General features: G+C 47.8%; 1 protein-coding gene across 1 annotated transcript in view; it reads right to left on the bottom strand.

The window, feature by feature from the left end:
* Positions 1-21,886, bottom strand: part of TOX2 (TOX high mobility group box family member 2) — a gene marked incomplete at both ends in the record, with an annotated part of 147,907 nt that overhangs the window by 71,623 nt on the left and 54,398 nt on the right. The window contains one exon of the mRNA XM_082292578.1: positions 17,093-17,158. Within this exon, the coding sequence (XP_082148704.1) occupies positions 17,093-17,158 (66 nt within the window). The remainder of the gene's footprint in view (positions 1-17,092; positions 17,159-21,886) is intronic.

Here is a 21,886-nt window from a genome sequence, read left to right on the forward strand (position 1 = left end):
ACTGAACTTGCATAATGAGCTCAGGGCACTCACAGCAATCCATTGTAGGGCTGGATGGATTTGGTGGAGGGTGTTGAGCCCAGGGTATGTTACACAATGGTGTATAATGCACTGTAAGCAGGTCAAAAGATAAGGCAGCCCAAAAACAGGCGCAGGCAAGGAAGAATTAGCAAAAAGCACTCTAAGAAATTAATTCAACCTGGCTTCAGCTGAGCCAGAAGGACCCAGAGCAGGAAGGAAACTACACTCTGTACCACGCTTGTTCCCTCTGAGATTTTGTCTTAGAGTATTTCCCTTGTGCTCCAAACTGAAGGAGTGGAGTTAAAGGATTAAACAAAGCCTTTGTGCCATGCTTTGCACGGAAGATTTGTTTGCACCGCATTTTCCAAAGTTTCATCTCAAAAGACATGTCCTGCCAGTGGCACGTGGCATTCACAGCCATCCTCTGCTCTGGGACGTTGTGGTCTGCAGCAAGATCCCCCAGCAAAGCTACAATGGCAACACAACCCAGCTGCAAGCCAGACTCCTTTTACCCCAAAATATACCCCATTTGGTTTTTTTCTTTCATCTGCAAAGAGACATTTCCCAAAAAAGCCCTTAAAAAGGGCACACTGGGAGTGCTGTGGGAAGCCACCAGAGACACAACCAAGAGCACACCACCACACGCCTGTGAAGCCAACACTGACAATCCCATGCTGGACCTAAAGGGACAATTACAATTTTTTCCTAAATGCCCCACACTACCCCTTGCTTTGCTCCCCTTGCACCATCTTCCCACAGAGAACCAAAGCACTTAACTCCAGGCTCTGCTTTTAGTGTGGAGACTCCACAGCACTCAGGATGTTGGTTCTGCTCATGGTCCCAGTCCTATGAAGGCAGAGCAAAGAGCAGTAACAGCTCTTGGTACCCTTCCCTTCAAAGTGTGGCTATCAGCCAGATTAAATCGTCGCCAACTGGACCAGACCTGGTACTTTTGCTACATTTCTTGTTATTTCCTCTACCAGCACCTTTGAAGCACAAAGCATCACCACAAATCCACTCAGATTTGAGGCCTCGCGCTTCCCAAGCCAGGCTTGGGACCCCAAAGCAAATTGACAAGAAAACTGTAGCTACTAAGAAATCGAAAATCCATCAAGCCCAGCAGAAGCAGTGTCCCCCCCTCCCCATCACCCAGATTTGATGTGTGTGATTAGCACGAGGAAGGCAGGGATGTGGGGATGGCTTGCATAATGTGGTGCAATCTAGCACCTCCCCCAGGGTGCCCAGCTGCTGCAGAAGCAATTTCACAGCTCATCATCCATTATGAGATTAAAATAATTTTTTTTTTTTTTCCTCCTGTGAAGTATTAATAAATTGTGCAGGCAGACCAGAGTTAGTGCCATTTACACAAATGGTACTGAATCACCCACCTAGTTATTTCTTAATAGATTGAGTATCTGTGTTCCTCCTTAGCCTGTAATTTAAAAACCTAAATACACAAACCTGTTTATTTGTCTCATCAGGCCCCGAGCCAGCACTTACTGAGCCTGGGGACAGCGGGACAAAGGCAGAGCTGCTGCCTCCCCTGGACCTGCCCCAGCACTTTACAAGGGAAACAATACCAAAACAGCCACATTGATCAATAGGAAGAGGGAAATGCACCACAAAAAAGCCTGAGCCCACATTGAAATCCCTCCCTTCTGGGGGCAAAACTCACGGAGGCATTGCTGATGTAATGCAGGTTCTTTGGTACATAAGTGAAGATGTAAAGCTGTAGTCAGAGCACCGCTAATGGCTCTTTGAACATCCCTGCTTTATTATGGTATCAGACGAAGGAGGCATGTTTAATGTTTAAACTTCCAACAACAAATGCCTTCAGCAAATATGTTTTATGTATTTATTCAGTCCTTCTTAAGCGCCTGTCGCCTCAGCAGCTGAGGTGCTGCTTACCTTTCTTTATATTTATTTTATTAAAATTAAGAATGCACCACAGCTTTGTAAAATGCCACATCCTTCCCTCCCTTCTCTACTCTTTACCCCCAAGTGCAGCTTGAAATTCTTCACCCATCCATCCACTGCCAAACATTTCAGGCTGCCAGGAAGCTGCCGAAATGGGGAAAGGAAATTAACTGAAATCACCGGGGTGATAAATCAGCTTCCCACATTTTCCCAAAGACCCTCAGCCCCAGAATCTGGCTCCAGCACGTGGGAGATGTGCCAAAGCCAAATACTGCTGAGTCAGCTCTGCCAAAGCAAACCCTGAGGTGGGACAGAGAGAGCATCGACCCAGTTCAATGGCAGTGATGGTGTTTGGGTGGCCAAGGGAGGTCTATGACAGATTTCCCATGGGATTGGGATGTCTCACTCCTTGCAGATCCTAAATATACAGAACTCAGCAACGTGCCAGTCACAGAATCACAGAATCACTGAGGTTGGAAAAGACCTCCAAGATCATCAAGCCCAACCTTTGACTGACCATAGCCCCTGAACCCACTACTCCGAGTCCATGGGATGTCAAGGTAAGAGAAGCTGTGGCTGCCCCATTCCTGGCAGTGCCCAAGGCCAGGTTGGACGGGGCTTGGAGCAGCCTGGGATAGTGGAAGGTGTCCCTGCCCATGGCAGGGGGTTGGAACCATATGAACTCTAAGGTTCCTTCCCACCCAAAGCATTCCATGATAATCACACAGGATGTCTCTCTACCTCCTTCGCATTTACTGAGCTCCTGAGAGCCACAATTATGACTCTTCCTCCACAACCACAGCTCCAAGAATTTTGTTCTTTTCCTCCCTTATCCGAAGCAGAAGCTGTCATGTCACAGGAGCACAAAGGTGCTGGGGCTGTTAGGGAAAGCAGGAAGCACCAAGAGACTCGTGACAGAACTGTTAGAACTGGAACATGGTGCATGGCCAAGTATCCAACTCCCCAGTGTAGGCGTGAAAATCTCAGCCTTAAACCTCCAATATGTGAATTTTGGGAAACAAACAGATTTTATCTTTAACAATTTTAACAACTTTTTTTTTCTTTAATAAAACCAGGTTTATCTATGGTATCTAAAAAAAGGCAGGAACACACACATGGCTGTGAGAGGCTCATCTATGTCCTAAATCAGATACTCATCAAATTCCTTCTAAAGCATTAAGCAACCTGGACAAAATGAGCAGTGAGAGTAGGAGCCATCCTTTCAGGAGGAAGGCAAAAAGGAAAACCGCCACCTTAATAATCAAAATAGCAATGTCTCCCCAAAGTAATGACAACTGTCCATCTAGAAGGACAGCCAGGGCACCAATCTGCTGCTCACAGCCAGGAGCCTGTATCTGGGACCAACTCCAGCACTGGCACTGGCAGCTCTAGAGGCCATGGACAACATTTGTGGACACAGGGAATGGCTTTGCAGAGGAAAAGAAGGTGCAAGAGGGCTCACATCAACACCAGCCCAACCATCACCACACGACCACAACGCCCAACCCAACACACAAGGCATGACGCGGGAAGAGAAAACCAGCCCCAGCTCTCCAGAGGCCAAAGCAACTGAAACCCTCCATTCACTGAGCAGCTGGAGAGGTTTTTCTGTTATTTTCACTGGTTTAGACACATACCAGGTAGGAGCTGAACTGTTCCAAGGGGAACAGGCAGAAGTGGAAGAGTCAAAATGAGAGGCAGGGATGCTGATGGAGAGGAGGGGGAGGCTCTGAGCAAAACAGGGCTGCACATAACAAAGCCAAAACATCAACCCTGTGGTAAAAATTCACGTTTTCCCAGCGTACTCAAGGGCTGCAGCTGCTATCTGTCAAATCCAAGCCCACACAAGGCCTAGATATTTCCATAAACTGGGATGACTCAGAGCCAAGTGCTTCTATTGCCAATTCTAGTACCAAACTGGGCACCTCGAGTCCCACTTGGTGTCACCAAAAAGCATCAAAATGGGACAGATCCTTCTGAGGAAAATTACTAGAGAAGTAATGTCTGCAAGCTAATGTCTGCTGCATCAGCTTTCACCACTTCTCCTCCCATCCCTATTGGTAGCAAATAACAGGAATCTCTTTCCAGACTGAAACAGAGCGAGAAAGAAGTCAGAAATGGAGGATTGCATGGACAAAAGGAGAGGAAGGCAGGTGTCTCTAACAGGGGTATTGCAGCACTCCTCGATGCAGAAGTCTGGAAATCAGGACAGGCAGAATTCCACTGCATGTTCCACTCGTGGTGTTTCAAAAATTAAACACCATCACGTGAGCTGCTCAGAGCACTCCAGTGTTTCCTGCACTTTACAGAGCAGCTTTCCTTTCCTTTTTTATTTATTTATTTTTTTCTGCATCACCAGCATCTCTGCCTGAGCACAGTCAGATTGTTCTTGAAGTTGCATTCAAGCACCCAGTAACTTGCTCTCAATACCAGTGTGGGTTCCCAGGCTTGCAGCACCCTGACTTGTACCCAAAAACCATGATCTGCTGCTACCTGGTGCCCCATCTACTTGCAGAAGTGATGGGCATCATCCTCCAGCTGGATCCAGGCTGGAAACAAGCACCTTTTGGGTATTTGCTCCTGAAATGCACTAGGAATTCAAGAAGCCTGGGAAAAAAAGCTTCTCAAGAGAAAAGCAGCTCCCATGGGGAGTCTGAGTGCTCAGAGCTACGTAGGTGTGTGGTTTTGTTTAGAAGTCATCTGGAATTCTTAAAATAAATTTGCTAAATTGTCTTCCAGAGACTGATGGCTTTTCTTTTTTTTTTTTTTTTCCCCTCGTTAATAAACTTTCAGGGGTATCTTTATTGTTATGTCTAATTTTAGTGAAAACTAACATTTCCTGAGATTCAATTTCTCTCATAATTGTTGGAAGGAAACTAAACTGTCTGCTGTAAACATTCACTGTATTGTGTGAAAAGTATCTTTATTACAGCCCACTGGGAATACTAATAAAATTCCCAATCCTAGCCCTTCCTCACTTTTTTTTTTAAGAGCTCACTCTTTTCTCTTATATACCCATTAGTGTCAGTTCAAACATTCTGCGGGCGAGATATGAGAACTTAAAATATATTATTTAACAATCAAGGGTAGAATAAAGACTTGTGAGCTGTAAGATCCTTTCTGCCTTCCTTTTAGATGCTTTCTATTATAGAAAATGAGGATGGCTATTCCATTTGTCTGCTTTCGTGCTCAGAGTTGATGTAAAAAATCTCATTAGTTTAGTCTGACACATATTCAATACAGTCTATGTACATATTTTTTTTCACTCTATTCTACAGCTGCAAAATGATACTAAATTTCATCAGATTGGAATGAAAACTGTGGTCTTGGAACATTTCCCTTTAAGGGTCTTATATTTATTCAGAATTCATGAATCATTTTCCAGTAATACAACTATAATTATTCTTAAAGTGTTATGTTTGAAGGTTTAATATGAAATACTTGCAAAAAGCTCTTTTTCACTTTGATAGTTTGTAATCTTCATGGTAATCAGATCAGTTAGCTCCTTCCCACAGCAGCCAGGAAAATACAATTTAATATGAATCTCATACTCTTCGCTCATGTTTTAATTAAAGTAATAAAAGCCAAGTCATATTTTGCCCTTTCCAGTGTACACAGATGTATATACCTGAGCTAGACAGCACCAGGGCTGGCACTTCTGATGGCAGCTGATGGATTTGCTAGTTTGAGATAAATTTAATTCAGGCTGGCTCAGAGGCTGCTGATCACAGAAGTGGTGTCAGTGATGGGTGAGACCCAGCACAGTCCTTGGCAGAAGTGCCAAACAGGTGATGGGAGCATGGACCAAACGTGGAGCTCGTGGAGCTGCTGTGACAGGCAGCCTTCAGCTGGGTCCCGTGCCAGAGCTCACCTCCCTGGCAAAGCTTCCCAAATGCCTCTGATTTGTGGTTCCCACCATGGCTCTGACCAGCCTGGCCTGGTGTGTCCCCTGAGAGGGAGAGATCTAAGCCTTCCCCAAAGGAGCAGAACCACAAGGGACTGGTGGCACTCTCTTCCCAGCCCACTCAGCTCCCTGCTCTGCCCAACCTCACGAGCGAGGAGAGGTCGGAGTGAACGCCTGGCTCTGAGCAAAAGGAGCTGGATGGCTGCACTTGGGATACACAGCCCTCATCATCCTCCAGTACCTGCAGAGCCCTGATATCATGGAGTCAATCAGGTTGGAACAGCCCTCCAATATCCAAGTCCAGCCTGTGACCAATTGCCACCTTGTCACCCAGCCCAGAGCGCTGAGTGCCATGGCCAGGTGTTCCTTGGACACCTTCAGGGATGAGAGCTCCAATACCTCACTGGGCAGCCCACTCCAACATCTGACAACCCTTTCAGTGAAGAAATTCCTCCTGATATCCAATCTAAATCTCCCATGGCACAATATGAGGTCATTTTCTCTTGTTCTATTGATATTTGCCTGGAAAAGCCTGACCCACACCTGGCTGCCCCCTCCTGTCAGGGACTTGTGCAGAGCCACAAGGTCCCCCCTGAGCCTCCTTTGCTCCAGGCTGAGCCCCTTTCCCAGCTCCCTCAGCCACTCCTGGGGCTCCAGCCCCTTCCCCAGCTCCGTTCCCTTTTTCTGGACACGCTCCAGCCCCTCAATGTCTTTGTTGTCGTGAGGGGCCCAGAACTGGACACAGCACTCAAGCTGCCTCAGCAGTGCCAGCACAGGGGACAACCACTTCCCTAATCCTGCTAGCCACTCTATTTTGGATACAGATGCTCTGCTGCTGGTCCTGCGCTCATGGGGCTGGAATGGAGCCCAACCCTGCATGCGCCCAGGGCAGCCTCAGAGCTGACACAGAGAAGGGCTCGTTCTGTCCTCAGCCAAGGCAACAGAGGGGCTTTCCTTTCTGCCCAGGCCTTCATCCAAATGCTGAGGTGGAAAACAACATTTTCCTGCTGGAAGTAAGTGGCTCCTCCGTTAATCACCGTGTTGTGACAGCAGACCCAAACACCGGCTCGGGCTGGGTCTCCGATGAGGAGGGAAGAAGTAATCAATCAGTTGGGAAAGGAAATCCCAAGAGCAACGGGCTGGGTATTTTCATCCACACTGCTGTGGCCCACGGAGCTGCATTTCCACAAATAAACAGAGTTATCCAGAGTGACTCCCCAGAGGTCCATTAGAGCAGCAAACCAGCCCCTGCAGAAGCCAAACCCAACTCCCTGCAACAGGACACAGGAGGAAATCCTTGCCCATCACAGCTCCCCAAGAGCGATAGGGCTGCACTGGCAGAGCTCAGCATCAACCCTTGGCATGCACAGACGTGGCTCCCTGTCACAGCAGGGAATTCGGGAGACACGTGCCGAGGAATTAGCTCAGCACAAGGAGCTGGAGGATCCGAAGGCACAAACAGCTTGTGGATAAAAGCTCCAGGATTGCCTTTGGCTTTGGATTGCCTTTTTGGATTGCCTTTGCCACCACTCCAGACCAGCCCAGGAGCAGCAGGAGCTGACCAGAGGGGCCCCAGTGAGGGTTTAAAGCACACATAAGCACCATATTAACCTGAGAGCTGTGCTTTAAAGGGGATCTGCTCCTTCCAGAGCTGCTCCAGGTTGTCCCCTGTGCAGGACCTTCCCCTGGGCCATGCTGACCATCAGTGGCTCTCTTTACACCACGTGCAGTCCCTTTACAGCAGTGCTGAGCACATGGGAAATCCTTGATAAAGTGACACTTTCTCGGCTAAAGCACACTGCCTTCCTCTGTCATTTGCTGCTCTTTTATGAGCCATTGGCTTTACAAGCCCAGCAGCATTGCTGGACAGCCAGGCCATGTGTCCTCATGCCACAGGAGTCACCCTGCACGCCAGCAGATCCTGTTCAGTCTGACTGGACCTCAGCTGCACCCCATGGTGCTCTGAAGCAGTCCCAGTTACTCCATCTCCTTCAGCCTCCAGCACACAGGGAGCATTTCTGGGATCTGGGATACACCTTTCCTTCAGCCCCACTGGTGGGCACGATGGCATTTTGGCATCAAGGACCACCCATGTCCAGTCCTCTATCAGAACTCATGTTGGTATCAGTATTTTCTATATGTAAACCTTCAGATCAAGATGCAGCAGCAGCTGTTTCTCGGGGGGAGGGACATCATCCTGCTGCTCCTTCTCTGCCAGCCCCTGGGTTCCCACCACCTCCCCAGCTGCAGCTCTGCTGCCTCCGGCCCTGGGCCAATCTTCTGCACAGACAGGCTTTTTATTATTAATTTTTTAAATGTTTCACTGTTTATAGACTTTTTCACTGCAAAAGAAATCCCAGATCTGGCTGAAGATCCTCAGGCACGTTTTGATCCCACACCTCACAGAACAAGGGCTACAACCAGATGTGCTGCTTAATACAAACACTCTTTAGCACTGGGTCAAAATAGTCTCTGAGCTGATTCATATCCTGGAAAACCTTGGAAAGACATGGGAAAGACAAGGAAAGGTAACTGCTGGGACTGGCCAGAGCTGGCTGTGGTCTCCAGGGAGACCTTGGAGAGTGGTGAGTGCTGTGCCCAGCCCTCAGGCTGCCAAGGGTGGTGTGTGTCCTCCAGTGCACCTGAGGATCTCCTTCTCCCTCCTGCCTTTGCCCCTAAACCTAAACCTATCAGCAATCTCCTTGATGAAATATCTACACATGAAATTCAACAGTTTCAGTGTTTGCCATCTCTACCAGATGCTCCGTGCCACCTGACAGGTGTCTTCAGCTGCTTAAGATGCTATTTCTTTTTCCCTTTTTTTTCCCAGAGTGAATGCAACAGAAGCAGACACCATCCATTTTGGTCTAGAATGGCTGAATTGCATTAGTTTTTCACACTGGGATGCTTGGTGGCTGTTTTTCAAACACTCTATTGCTAAAACGTAGGAGTCCCATGAGACCAAGGGTTAAAGATGACGTTCATTCAGCTTGTAATACCAAAGGGTTTTTTATTATTATTTTATGTAAACACTATAGCCAGCCTTGCACCAGCAGTAAAACCTTCTCTTGCTATGACTAAGCTGCAGGAGTCGCTTCCTGACTGCACCTTTCAAAAATTCCACTGTCACGCAGGAGTTCATGCAAAATTCACAAGCCTGGATCATCAGCTGTGGTTGTGCTCGATCCCCAAACCCCGCCTGGAAGGGTTTCCATTAGCTGCTGAATATAATAAATGACATGTAACACTCTATTGTTCATTCTAAAATAGTACATGAGATTCTTCCTGAGTCATCTGCTGAGAAAGGCATTTAGGATGTATCAATGTCTCCCCTCTATTTTTTCTTCTCCAGCACAACATATGAAATTATACAGTATTACTCAAAGAACAGCAGGGAAAGAGTAAAATCTGTATCTTAGCATGGGGGCCTGCAGTGCACACTCCCAAACTCTGTGTCATCCTCTTTCAACTTGGAGCCTATACAAACCTCTCTCTTCTCTTCACCAGGGGTCTTTTATACACATGTAGCTCTATGTTCTTGCAGTATTTGCAATATATCATTGTAAAGGCATTGGGGAGTCATCAGCTATTTGCTTTCAGGTCTGCTCTGCCCCTGTTGGGGCCAATTCCAGGCTTCGAAAATACAGATTATTTGCAGATTGGAAGAGACCAAGATTCTGCACAGGTACAAGAGAGTAAAGACCACAAGACTGCTTTCAGAGATTCAGGAGCACCAGAGCTCTCCATGCCCCCTTAGAAAAGGAGACCATATTGCCCCTTTTTTAAAACCTTCACTTACATAAGTGACTTTCTTTAACACTGAACAACTTCTGATATCATCTGTTCCTGTGATCCACAGATCAGGCCAAAAATCGACAGAATATGGAGAGCCCAAACCCACTCTGCTCAGTTACTCCCTCACAGGGGGGTGAAACACTGGCACAGGTTGCCCAGAGAAGCTGTGGCTGTGCCATCCCTGGGAGCATCCAAGCTCAGCTTGGACAGGGCCCTGAGCAACCTGATCTGATTGGAGATGTCCCTCCTCCTTGCAGAGGATTTGAATTAGATGACTTTTAAGGGTGCCTTCATCCCAATCCATTCTGTGTCTCCGTGAAAGTTAAAACAAGTTTCTTCGTGTGCAAAGGATTAAGTAGAAACACCAAAGTTCATTAGAGGGCTTGAGTGGAAATTGCACAAAGAATAACCTCACCATGGGCTCTAATTTCCTGTGCAGACCCTACAATAGCACTCAAGAGAAGGCCTGCCCTAAGGAATTGCTCAGCCATGTGTACGATCTCCTGGGTTCTTCCTGCCTTTCTTGTGGAGCAATCCTGGGCTCAAGGCAGTGGCTCTGGTGACTGTGAGCAACCTACTGCACTTTGTGGGACAAAGTGCTGGAAACTCTTCCAAATTCACTCATCTGGTCAGTCAGGGACCAACTGCCATAAGAACATCTCACACCTGAGTAATTGCATGTTGTTACTTCACTGTCAGTGCCACAGCAGCCCCACCACTGATTGACAGCAAACCAGAGACCACCTTGGTTCCATTTTACAGCTTCCTTCTCTGGAGGAAGGAGCAAGAATGAGGGCAGGGTGACCCTCACCTTCATTAGCAGCACCCAATTACCCTCACTTTGCCCAGGGCTCTATGGCCACTTCAGTCACTGTGTTCTGGCCCTGTGATCCCCAGCAGGGATGGGGAACTCCTGCACTCACATGGATCTGCCCCAGCCCCAGGTTTATTTTATCAAGTGTTGACATTTTTCTGTGATTCAGTCAAGTTGGGTGGGAGGCCAACACGTCTGCCAGTATTATGACAGGGGTTGAAGGCATATTTTATAGCAGAGGCTGCCAAGAGGAGCTCTGTCTCATCTGGAGCCTCAGCAGAACATGAGGAAGGTATCCATAGCTTCCTGCACATAATTAATTTCTAATTATCCTATCCTTGCTTTCTGCATTATCACTTATTTACCAAACACAGCTTTATTGGATGTCCCAGTTCCTTATAACCAGCAAAGCCATTGTTATGTTAAAAGCAATGTTCTAAATGTTATTTATTATTTGATAAACCTTGTGTAACCCTGAATGAGGACATTAAACGGCAAGAACACTACTTCAAAATCCCATTTTAAATAAGTCACCAAGACAGCTGTGCCTTTATAAAACACATTAGAGTGGCACTCAGAGCACATATGGCTCAGGGATATATACAAATTATACAATTTCTGTCATTCGATCAAATAAGAGGGACGTTTTGACCCCAGAAATGAGTCAAATGTAAGTTGTAATTCCAGCCCCACCGGAGGCCCCAGTAGTAATGGATCCTGACGGCTGATCAAAGAGCCCTGACCATTTGACCCACCAGATCAGTGACTCACTGTATCTATTATGGCTAATACAGACCCCAGCTTGGAGATATACGGAGGCAGAGAGATAAAGGGCAATAGATACAGTAGATAAATGTTGATTTATATACATCCAGGCACGTGGGCACATCTGCACATGGATCCCACGTGTGCGGGAATGTCGCTGTTGGGGCGGTCACGACACACACAGACAGTGCCTCTTTCAAGGGCCAAAAAACCATTTTATTAAACAAAGCAGCCCCTTTTATGCACTTTTTGTAGGTTATCATTTGTGTTACAGATTCATTGGCTGCTAAACTATTACAACAGACTCACTGGCTCTTGCTAACTACAACATACTACCATTGGCTACCTATAGCATAAGCACTCAAGCATTCAGAAAAATAACAGGTGCAGATATGTTGCTGTTTTCTCCTTCTACTGTTTAACTTTCTTGCTTCTGTTGATACTACATTCTCATCAGTAAAAATGAATTGTTTTTGTTCTCACGGACTTTTTCACAGTCCTTCTCTAGCCAAAGTAACAGGCCTGAGCTGTAATTTTACAAAGGCAACAAGACCTTCATTTTATAAGGTTTTACTTACGGGAAGGGCCGGCCGTGGCTAACCCCACACAGGTTTGTACAGGGGCACGGCTGGAGACAGATGCTGTGGATGTGTGTGCACAGGACAAATATCATCTCTCTTAACTGCATCTCCCTTGGGGTGTCAGCAAAACCCCTATGCCCAGAGGGGCTCCTCGATTCACACACAGCCAGGGAAAATCCACCTTCTATTTTACACCTATCCTGCCCCACAGAAACACACCCCTGCCCATGGATCTGCTTTCTTGGCAGTGTAAGTGTAAACAGCCCCATCCACAAGTTACCCAGTGTCACCCTAATGCCCAGACCCCAAGGTGAAGTCCCTTGTGTTGCTCTACATAGGAGGTGAGACACCTGTTGTCATCTGCAGCACGTGTCTCACCAGCACTGGCTGAAATCCTGCCTTTTTCAGTCATAGAATCCCAGAATGGGTGGATGGGAAGGAACCTTAAAGCACATCCCATTCCACCTCTGCTGTGGGCAGGGACAACTTCCACTATACCAGGCTGCTCCAAGCCCCATCCAGCCTGGCCTTGGACACTTCCAGGGATCCAGGGGCAGCCACAGCTTCTCCAGGCATCCTGCTTTTTCAGTTGTAGAATCCTGGAATGGTTTGTGTTGGATCTTAAAAACCATCCAGTTCCACACCCCTGCCATGGGCAGGGACACCTTCCACTAGACCAGGTTGCTCAGTGCTGCTGTGCAAACCTGGCAGCCAAGACCTGACTTTTTTGGTACACAGATGGGCTGCATGAGCCTGCCAGCAAGAGCAACACACAGGAACAGCATCAAGGGAAGCAAATGATGTGCAAATAACTTTGTCAATTTAACTCTCCTATTTTCAGTTGAACTCTCAGGTTTTCAACTCTTGCCAGTAGAGCAGTGGCTCCTCTCTGTGCCCTCATTTCCAAAAGCAAAGAGCTACTGATGCAGCTCTCCCTGGCCTGAACAAACTGCACTGCTGTTGAACAGCCTTTCCATGAGGAGTCACACAAATTAGCTTGTTGGGACAGAAACGGGCTGGTTGCTCAGCTGGAATAAGCCATGCACTGAGATCTCCTGCGATTAGGCAGAGCACAGGATCCAAACTGTCCAGTGAAAATCAGCTCTTTCCTCCTTCGAGCTGCCTGTTGCCCTGCCAGCAGCCAGAGATACTCACGGAGGGTGGGGAAATGCAGCAAACACCCCTCCCTAAGGCTTTCCATAATGTCCCTACACTGACCAGGCACAGAGTCACATCCCTGCTCCCAAAAGCCAAGGAACAGCAGTCCCCAAAGCCGTGCCAGGGCCTGGCAGTCCCCACAACCTCCTCACATCATCCCCAGCTCCCTGAGACGGCAGCTCCTGCATTTCTTCACCCAGAACATGGGATGATGATACCTTCTTACAGGAGATTCCCAGTTGTAGTTAATCCATGTTTCTAAAGCACCTATGGACTCTTCCTGCAAGTGCAAGTGTCTCGATGCCAAACAAAACCAACCTCATTCCTGTTCAGGAATTGCCCAGCCTTTCCCTTTCCTGGTGTTACTCTCCTTATCACAAAGACCTTAATAAATATCTTTTCCTACTGATTTTGCAGGTGTTTTTATTTCTTTTACCAGCACCACTGCATTTTTACTCATCTTTCAGAGCACTTTGTATCTGTGTATTCCTTGGGATTTTTTGCATTACTTAATTCCTTGCCTTTGTTTGGGGAAGGGGGCGGGAAAGAAAGAAGGAAAATTGACAGGGGTGAGGAATGATGTTCTGCTGACTCCATGAGACACAAGAGATGCCTCACTCATCTTGGGGGTCAAATGTCCGTGATGGTTTGATCAGATGTCAGCTTGCATTTATACTCTGGCCTCTGTTGGAGGTTGAATTACATTTCACATTTGACTCACTTCTGGGGTCAAATGTCCCTCCTATTTGATGGAACAAGAGGAATTATTTTCCCCAAGCAGGTTGTGCTGGCGTGAGCTGTCAGTGCTCTCATTATGTTTTAGGCTCCTTTATTTCTGCATTTTGTCCTCAGCTGAGTCCATCCCCACTGGGATGACAACAGCTGCAGCCATGGCACAAAAGCCATCCCAACAAGGAGGATGAAGGGAAGGAGCAGCTCACCTAGCTTCCACATGCTTTGGGTGGTGTTTTGTGGGGGTTTTATAAGGGTTTTATTGTGGGGTTTTGTTTCTTTTTTCCCCCAAAGCTGGCAGCTGGGCAGGGAATAATGAAGGAGAAAGGCAAGTGAACCCTTATCCTGGCTTTACCACACTCTGCCGTGAGAAACTGCAGAAACCTAGAAAAGTTTGGGTTGGAAGGGAACTTAAAGATCATCTCATCCCACCCCTGCCATGGCAGGGACACCTTCCACTGTCCCAGGCTGCTCCAAGCCCCGTCCAGCCTGGCCTTGGACACTGCCAGGGATCCAGGGGCAGCCACAGCTGCTCTGGGCACCCTGTGCCAGGGCCTCCCCACCCTCACAGGGGAGCAATTCCTTCCCAATATCCCATCTCACCCTGCCCTGTGGCAGTGGGAAGCCATTTCCCTTGTCCTGTCCCTCCAGGCCCTTGTCCCAAGTCCCTCTCCAGCTATCCTGGAGGCACTGCCAGATCTTTAGGCACTGGCAGGGGCTCAGAGCTCTCCCCAGAGCCTTCTCTCCCCCAGGCTGAACAGAAGAACTTCCTTAGGATCAAATACCAGACAAGGAGCCGAGACAAAGCCGCTGCCAGGGAGCTGCAGGATCATGATGGAGAATAAACCCCAACCCACCAGGCTCATCTACTGCAGTGTGATGGTTCCAGTCCTGAGTGTGTAAGATTTGCCTTTGTCCTGATGGAACCCAAGGGCTGTTGGACATCCCACATGAGCTGTAAAGGTATCTGGTGGCTCAGCAGCCTCTGAGGTGAGATTGTGAAACTCCCCTCCTGCTGTTTAATGTACTCCTTTGGGTTACAACAGGTTTAGCAAACAATAAAAAACCATCTGGAACCCCCATTTAAATAACAGAGCTGTGTCATTACGACTGAAGTCGTGGCTGGGGCTGTAAAACCAGTAAACAAATGCTGATGTGCAGGTAAATAAAGGGAGATGAGGATGAAGGAGGGTGAGGAGGAAGCTGCTCCCCATCCTCCTCGGCCAAAGCTCATGCTGGGTGTGAACCCCTGCTGGCATCCCTGCAGGGCATGAACTGGGATCCTCACCTTCCCTTCCAGTTACACTCTTGGAACACCAGATGAGGTTATGGGGAGTCACTGCAGCCTCCCACAGAGCCCCAGATGCCACCTTGCACCCTTGTACTCCTTGGTCCCACTCCCAGCTCCTCTCTGACTGCCCCACACCAGCACAGGGAGGGAACTGGGGATGCAAAACAAGGCAAGCTTCCCCATTTCTCTTGCATGTTACTCCCTATAGTGCTTTTGCTGGTGCAGAAAGCATCAGAGCAGCCCCTGAGCACAAAGCCATCCCTGCAGTGGGGAGTTCCTGCCCTCCTCTGCCAAGGGAAAGAACCTTCCTCCCGTTCCGTCCTTAACTGTTACTCCAAAATAGGAAATAAAGGTCAGCAAGTGAACAGAGAGCAAATGAAGAGTAAACTCCAATTGCCCAGGTCACAGGGATCTAAGCTGGTTTGGTTGATCTTTCTCTGGGATCACACTCAGTACATGAATCCTCCACCACATGGTAATAATCCCTGCTTTCCTCCTTGAGATGCAGCAAACCCCAGAGCATCCCTTCTGACTTCCCTCCCGTGCCCAGCCGTGAGGGAAACGGAATGAGACAGGTGCTAAGAAGGAAACACAAATGGCTCATGCTGGCCATGGCTGTGCCCAAATCCAGCCTGATCCTGCTGGCACATCATGGCCAGGGACTGTGGCTGGTCCCTGTGCCAGCACCGCCAGCCCTTCCCAGTGAGGCTGTCAAATCCTTGTCCCTTGGGGGTTTTTAAAGGCAAAGGACCTACACCAACTGCCCTGTGAGCATCCACCACCTGTGGCTCTGCACAGCCTGGAGGGGACAGGGCTGAGCCCTGGCTGGGGCACCTCGGGATCACCCCATTCCTTCCCATATTTACTCACCCTCTGGCAATTCCTGGCTCTAATGATCAACCCCCTGCCGTTGTTGGCTGAACATGTATTTGTTTCTGCTGAATCACTCAATAGCACGAAGTTTGCTGTTCCTTCCCCACCCTGGAAATGCTCCTCACACAAGAACAACCTCTCCCCATGCCATGGTGGCGACGGCTTCCAGTGCCAGCTTCCAGAGCCAAGGCAGGAGCAACTCTCCTGAGCAATGAGCCAATGCACAGCCATACTCCAAGGAGGCAAACTACAGGATTTCATCCCATTCCCAGTGTAACATGGATGGAGTTTAACCCCTGCTACTACTGGAGCACCGTGCGTGACTCACTACCCTTGTAATCCATAGTGATGACCCAAACCCCAGGGGGTGGCCCACGGGGGTGTGTCTGTGGTCAACAAAGCAGCCCAACACAACCAAAAATGGGATGCTGGAATGTGTGAGCAAGGAACTGTCACCTTCCCTCACAAGGCTGCACATGATGAGGTGCTTCATGCTGAGGGTGCAGCACCTCTAACCATGCCAGGCCAGCACTGAGGGATGCACAGGGACCATCTCTCATCTCCAGGGCAGGGGGACAGAAAAGCATGTGCTGAAGTCCTCCTGTCCCAGAAGGACCTAAACACGAGCTTAACTTTATATAATCACAGAATTGGGTTGGAAGATCACCTTAAAGATCATGTTCCAGCCCGTACACAGATTTAGGGCCCTACTCCATGTCTTTTCCATGTGTATCCAAGCCCAGAGAAGGCTCAGGCGCCTGCAAGACATGAACACTTCTATTCTGGTCCCCCACACGTGGGTTTCTAGCTCCAAAACAGGAACCCTTCGATTCCTTTTTCTCCCCTAACTGTTAATCTATTTAGCTACAGGAAATACTCCACATGAAGGGAGGAGACACCTGAACTCCACACAATACTTGGAAACTTCACTGCGTCCAGAAACACCAAATGTTCCTTCATTTTGAGTGAGGGATGCTGAGGCAAAGCTTTTCAGCAAAGCTTTTCAGCAAAGCTTTTCAGCAAAGCTCTTCAGCAGAGCCAGGCTCCAGTGGCAGGCAGCACCCGGATGGATGTGCATCCCACTCCTTCTACCAAGTGCATCCACTGCTCCTCAGCAGCAGCTGGGCTGTGACCTCCTCCATGGGCCCTCCTGATGTCCTAGGAGGACAGATTCACAGAGAGCTCCTGGAATTTGTGCCTAAGTCCCCCTAAAAATCTCACCCCAGCAAAACAACACTTACCTGATTGGCCGATAGAAACTCCTGGGCGTTGTCGTTCATCCCCATGTACATGTTCTCCCCATCAAACTAGAAAGGCAAAAGAAAGAGTTAATGAAATGCCATCTGCACAGCCCACTCCTGTGCATCCCAAATGCCTTCCTGGCTCTTCATGTTGAGAGCCAGAATTCCCAGAGGAAAATCCTGAGCTGCTGTTTTAACACTTTGGAGCGTGTATGAGCACACTGCCATCCCAGTTATTGCAATGGGACGTGCTAGCATAGCACGGATATGGGATCTTTTCAGTGAAATAAAGAATGAACCACTCCAATTCAAGCAAATAAATCAAATGTGTGAACCCACAGATGCACGCTGCAGCAAAGATCACCCTAAAGAAGCTGTTGCTAAAATTCCTACTAGACCATCAATCAGATCTTAAAAGCCAACTTCCAGCAAAGGAAATGTCCAGGACTTGGGCAGGTCCCATGCAATCCTCTTAGAGACCTCTGCATTACCCTCAACACCAAAGCAAAGCTACTGCAGCAATGCAGCATCACTCTGGAGCATTCAGGAGGGGTCTCTGTGCAAAGCCTGATTGCCCCTCCTGACACATCCATCCCCTCATCTCCTGTTCTCCTGCCTGCTCTGCCAGGACCCTGCTCCATGGCTGGGCCAGGCAGCCTGAGCACGGCCCATCCTCCTGTGTCTCCACAGCCAGTTCCCAGCTGCTAATCCACTTACCAGGCCACAAAATCCCCATGAAGAACTACAACTCTTCTCACTAATTAGCTACAAGGGGAGCTTTTCCTTCACTCTGATTCCAAAGGAAGGGAAAAAGCCCTCCAGGATTGTCTCCGGCTCGAAGTACAGCTGGGGCAGGCCTCAAGGCTGAGTTCACAAATTAATTACGGCAATAAAAATGGGCTGTGCCATAAAACACTCCCGAGATGAGGATGGAGGTACCAGCTGTGGGTGACACCTTGCACTTAACAAGGAGAAGAGCCAAGCCTCCTGCCCTTACCAGCAGCATGATGAATTGGAGATCGCTCACCCCTCGCCTGTTCTCTCACTCTCTGATATGAAGCTGATTCCAGTTATGCCTTAACAGAAAGTGGCCATATTAAGAGCAATAAAAGTGAAATCTAAATAAAACCAGGTGAAGAATTTCAGCCTAGACAATTAATTACACTTCCATTTCTCGGAGTGCTACAGGATTAGCTATTAAAGTCAGCAGAGTTAGTAAAGCCAAGTGGGGGTAACAGGGCTCTGCTTGGCCTCAGACATCCTCTAATTGCCAAACTGTCCTCTGGCACAGCAGAGCAAACCAATTAAAAGCTGCAAAATTGGAGCAGGTATTGTGGCCCTCATTAAGAGATACCTGCAGCAGGGTGGGAGAGGATTCCTGTGCAGCTGCTGGGTTCTGCAAAATCCATCAGTGAGGCAGGAGCTGTGGGATGCAATGAGCACTGGACCAAACAACTTCCCCAGAAGGCAGCTGGGTACCATCCACTTTAAACTGGATTTCCCTCCACTTGCCAGATGGTCACTGGCACAGCCAACTTCGGTTCCAGCTGGAGCTGCTGTGCTTCCAGGCACGGAGACCCAACCTGCTCTACAGCCTAAATACCCTCTAACAACCCAACCAACCCCAGCAGGGGCACCTGAACTGGCAGCAGAGGTGCCAGAGGTTGGTGGAGAATCACAGAATCTCTAGGCTTGGAAAAGCCCTCCAAGACCACTGAGTCCACCATTCTCCCAGCACTGCCAAGGCCACCGTTAATGATGTCCCCAGTGCCACATCACCTCTCATAAATCCCTCCAGGGACGGTGACTTCACCACTGCCCTGGGCCACCTGTTCCAGCACCTGACCACTGTTTCAGTGAATAAATTCTCCCTAATATCCCATCTAAACCTGCCCTGGTGCACATGAGGCTCATTCCTCTCATTCTACCCCTTGCTACCCATGAGAAGACACCGACCCACACCCGGGTACAGCCTTTTTCTCCAGGAAAAAAAATTACCTTGAAAGTTACATTCAGCAAACCAAAAGTATCCTTCACTAGGGATTGTCCCAGAGCAGGACAAACATTCTCCTATCTCCATACCCTTCTGTTTGCCAGAATGTATTTTTTTATGGCTTTCTACTGTTCCCGTACCTCCATTCCACAACTCCTTCTGCCCTTGATGCCTTCATAAGAACTGTAATGAATCCTGCCTTCAAAATTACTGTTCCTCTGATTGCCAGGCTGAGCAGTGAGCCTGAAAATCAAGACTCAAAATGCAATGGAAACTTTGGAATTTCCCCACTGCTGATTGGATTTTTTTTCCCCTCTCCTCCAGGCTATGAGGGTGCAAACAAATTTATTAGAAATTCTCCCATCAGGATATTTTTTCAATTAGATGTTTGCCAGTTATGCAGCAGCCAGGTAGAGCAGATAAGTAATGTGCTCTCCCTCTTCTCATTATTGTTTTGCTACGGAATGCACTTCAAAACAATCAACCCCATCATTCCAGGTAGATTTATGGTAGAAACAGAAATTTTAATATTTCCCCTTGGTTATAAATGCTTCCTCCTTTTTTTTCCTTCACTCTAGCTCCTGTTCCAGACCTGGATACAGCCATTCATCATCCTCCTTACCCCAAAATCCAACCTGCACTGAATGATGTGGCAGGGATCATTTTCAAGTCCTAATTCAAAAGGAACATCGTCTTGTGCAGTTGTCTTTATCATCCCTGTGCTCGGTTGCAATTCCTTAATTTTATCATTCTGTGGTTAATAGGAGCAGCTCATTAAACAAAGCAGTGGCTGTGGCTGATTCTTGCCCTCTCCTGCAAGAAATGAGCACGAAGCTGAGGAGGGAAGGGGAAAGAAAAGAGGGAAAGATAAAGGAAAAGGGAAGGAAAAGGGGGAAGGGGAAGGGTGAGAGAGAAGGGAAAAAGGAAGGGAAAGTGCCCCAAATTCCACAATTCTGGCAACAAAGTCAAATGAACTCCACTGAACTGCCTTGGTCTGCAGGTGGCAAGAACTCCAACCCAAAGGACAGGCAAGACTCCATCTTGTGCTGTAGGAGGTGGCTTTGCCTGGCACTGATGGATAAGGACATGGATGCTGCCAACCCCATTTAGAGAGGGAGTTCCAAGGACAGCAGGGTGATGGACACCAAGCCATAACTGCAGCCCTCCATGGGACAACCTACTGAGTATTATGGGTCCAAACAAAAGATAAAAGGACAGTTCTATTCGGTGAGGAATCACCCTCTGAAATTCAGTCTTTCATGAAGAATTTAATTAAAAATAGAATTCTTTTACTACGGCTCTTCCAGGGGAGCTGCAGCTGGCACTGCTGCTCTATCAGCCCATACACCGAGCTCAATTCAGATGTTGTTGTACAAAGCGCTTTTAAAACTTTTATTGCTTTTCTAGACTCGCTTTGGTTTGTTATTTTTGCTCCACAGCATTATTTTCAAACCTGTAAATGTGCCCAGAGGTCACACGGGTCCCATGTTAGCAGGATGAATATGAGTAAGAAAAACAAATGCAGGCAGCAGGCTGGGACAGACCCCAACGTGCAGCAGCTGTGGGATCTCCAGCTCTGTGCAAACAGGGAGAACAAATGTTTGCTAACTGGGAAGGACCCAGTGGAAAGAAACACAACCTCCTGCCAAGATTCCAAGAAGGTGTTACTTTTTCCTGGATGGCACTGCCAGCTTGTACAATTTTATTATGAATCTGATCACATCCTTTTTATTTCCTGAGAGCCACGAACTGAGATGGAAATTTCAGCTCTGTAAGAAACAGTGGAATCACAGATTGGTTTGGGTTGGAAGGGACCTTAAAGATCATCCAGTTTAACTCCCCTGACATGGGCAGGGACACCTTCCACTCGACCAGAATATGCTGGCCAAGTTCATACCAGTAATACCTTCTGTGATACCTGCAAGATCTCAAAAGCCTTCCAAACTTTTTATTTAAGTTTATTTTATGTGGGGTGGGTTTGGGTGGGTTTTTTTGTTTTGTTTTTTCTCTTTTTTTGAGTTTTTTGTTTTTGGAGGGGTCTTACCTAAATTCTGCCACTAATTTTTGGCAATACTAGACCAGAGCACCTTAACTGCAAGTCCACTGAGGTTCTAGAGCTTGAAAATGTGGACTGCTAATACAAATCCAGCAGTAATTAAGAGCCATCAGCATCAAGGAGCTACTAAATGACCAGTTAAGAACAAATTGGATGCCTCCAGTGGTTCCTGCTGGTCAGAGCTATAAACACTCGCCTCTGGTTTGCCTCCCTGTACCAGGACACAGGAGATGGGCAGCAGGTTCCCTCTCATGACAACCTTATTTCCAAACTGGGTGCACTGGGGATATCACCTTTCACGGGAGATTCTTGGAATGCAGCTGGGTTTGTTTCCCAGCAAGCTACACCTCAGCTACCACTGGCACCAAGACAGAGTGACCCAAAATAATGCCACGCAAGGAATGCCTTTAGGTTTCTAGTGAATAGAAGTTAGGACCCAAGAAAACTTGTAAATCACAGTTAACCTGTATTTAATACTCCGCATTAAAAAAAAAAAAAATTAAAGAAAAAAATATTGCAGCCCATGTGTTGCTGGGCTTCATTCAGCTGCTTCCAATGGCACCGTTCCCACCATGGGGGAACATAACTCTTCTTTAGAAAGTGTTACAGAAATAGTTTTATCCACAAGGGGTTTTTATCAGTATTGTTTGAGTGGTACATTCTGCTGTGAGTGCACTTTGGCCGTGGTACTTCCATGCCCTGCATCCCCGTGATGCTGCTCCTGCACACCAGGCTCAGCCCTTTG

The sequence above is a fragment of the Coloeus monedula genome, assembly GCF_965178545.1.
Source record: "Coloeus monedula genome assembly, chromosome: 17".
Taxonomy (NCBI): domain Eukaryota; kingdom Metazoa; phylum Chordata; class Aves; order Passeriformes; family Corvidae; genus Coloeus; species Coloeus monedula.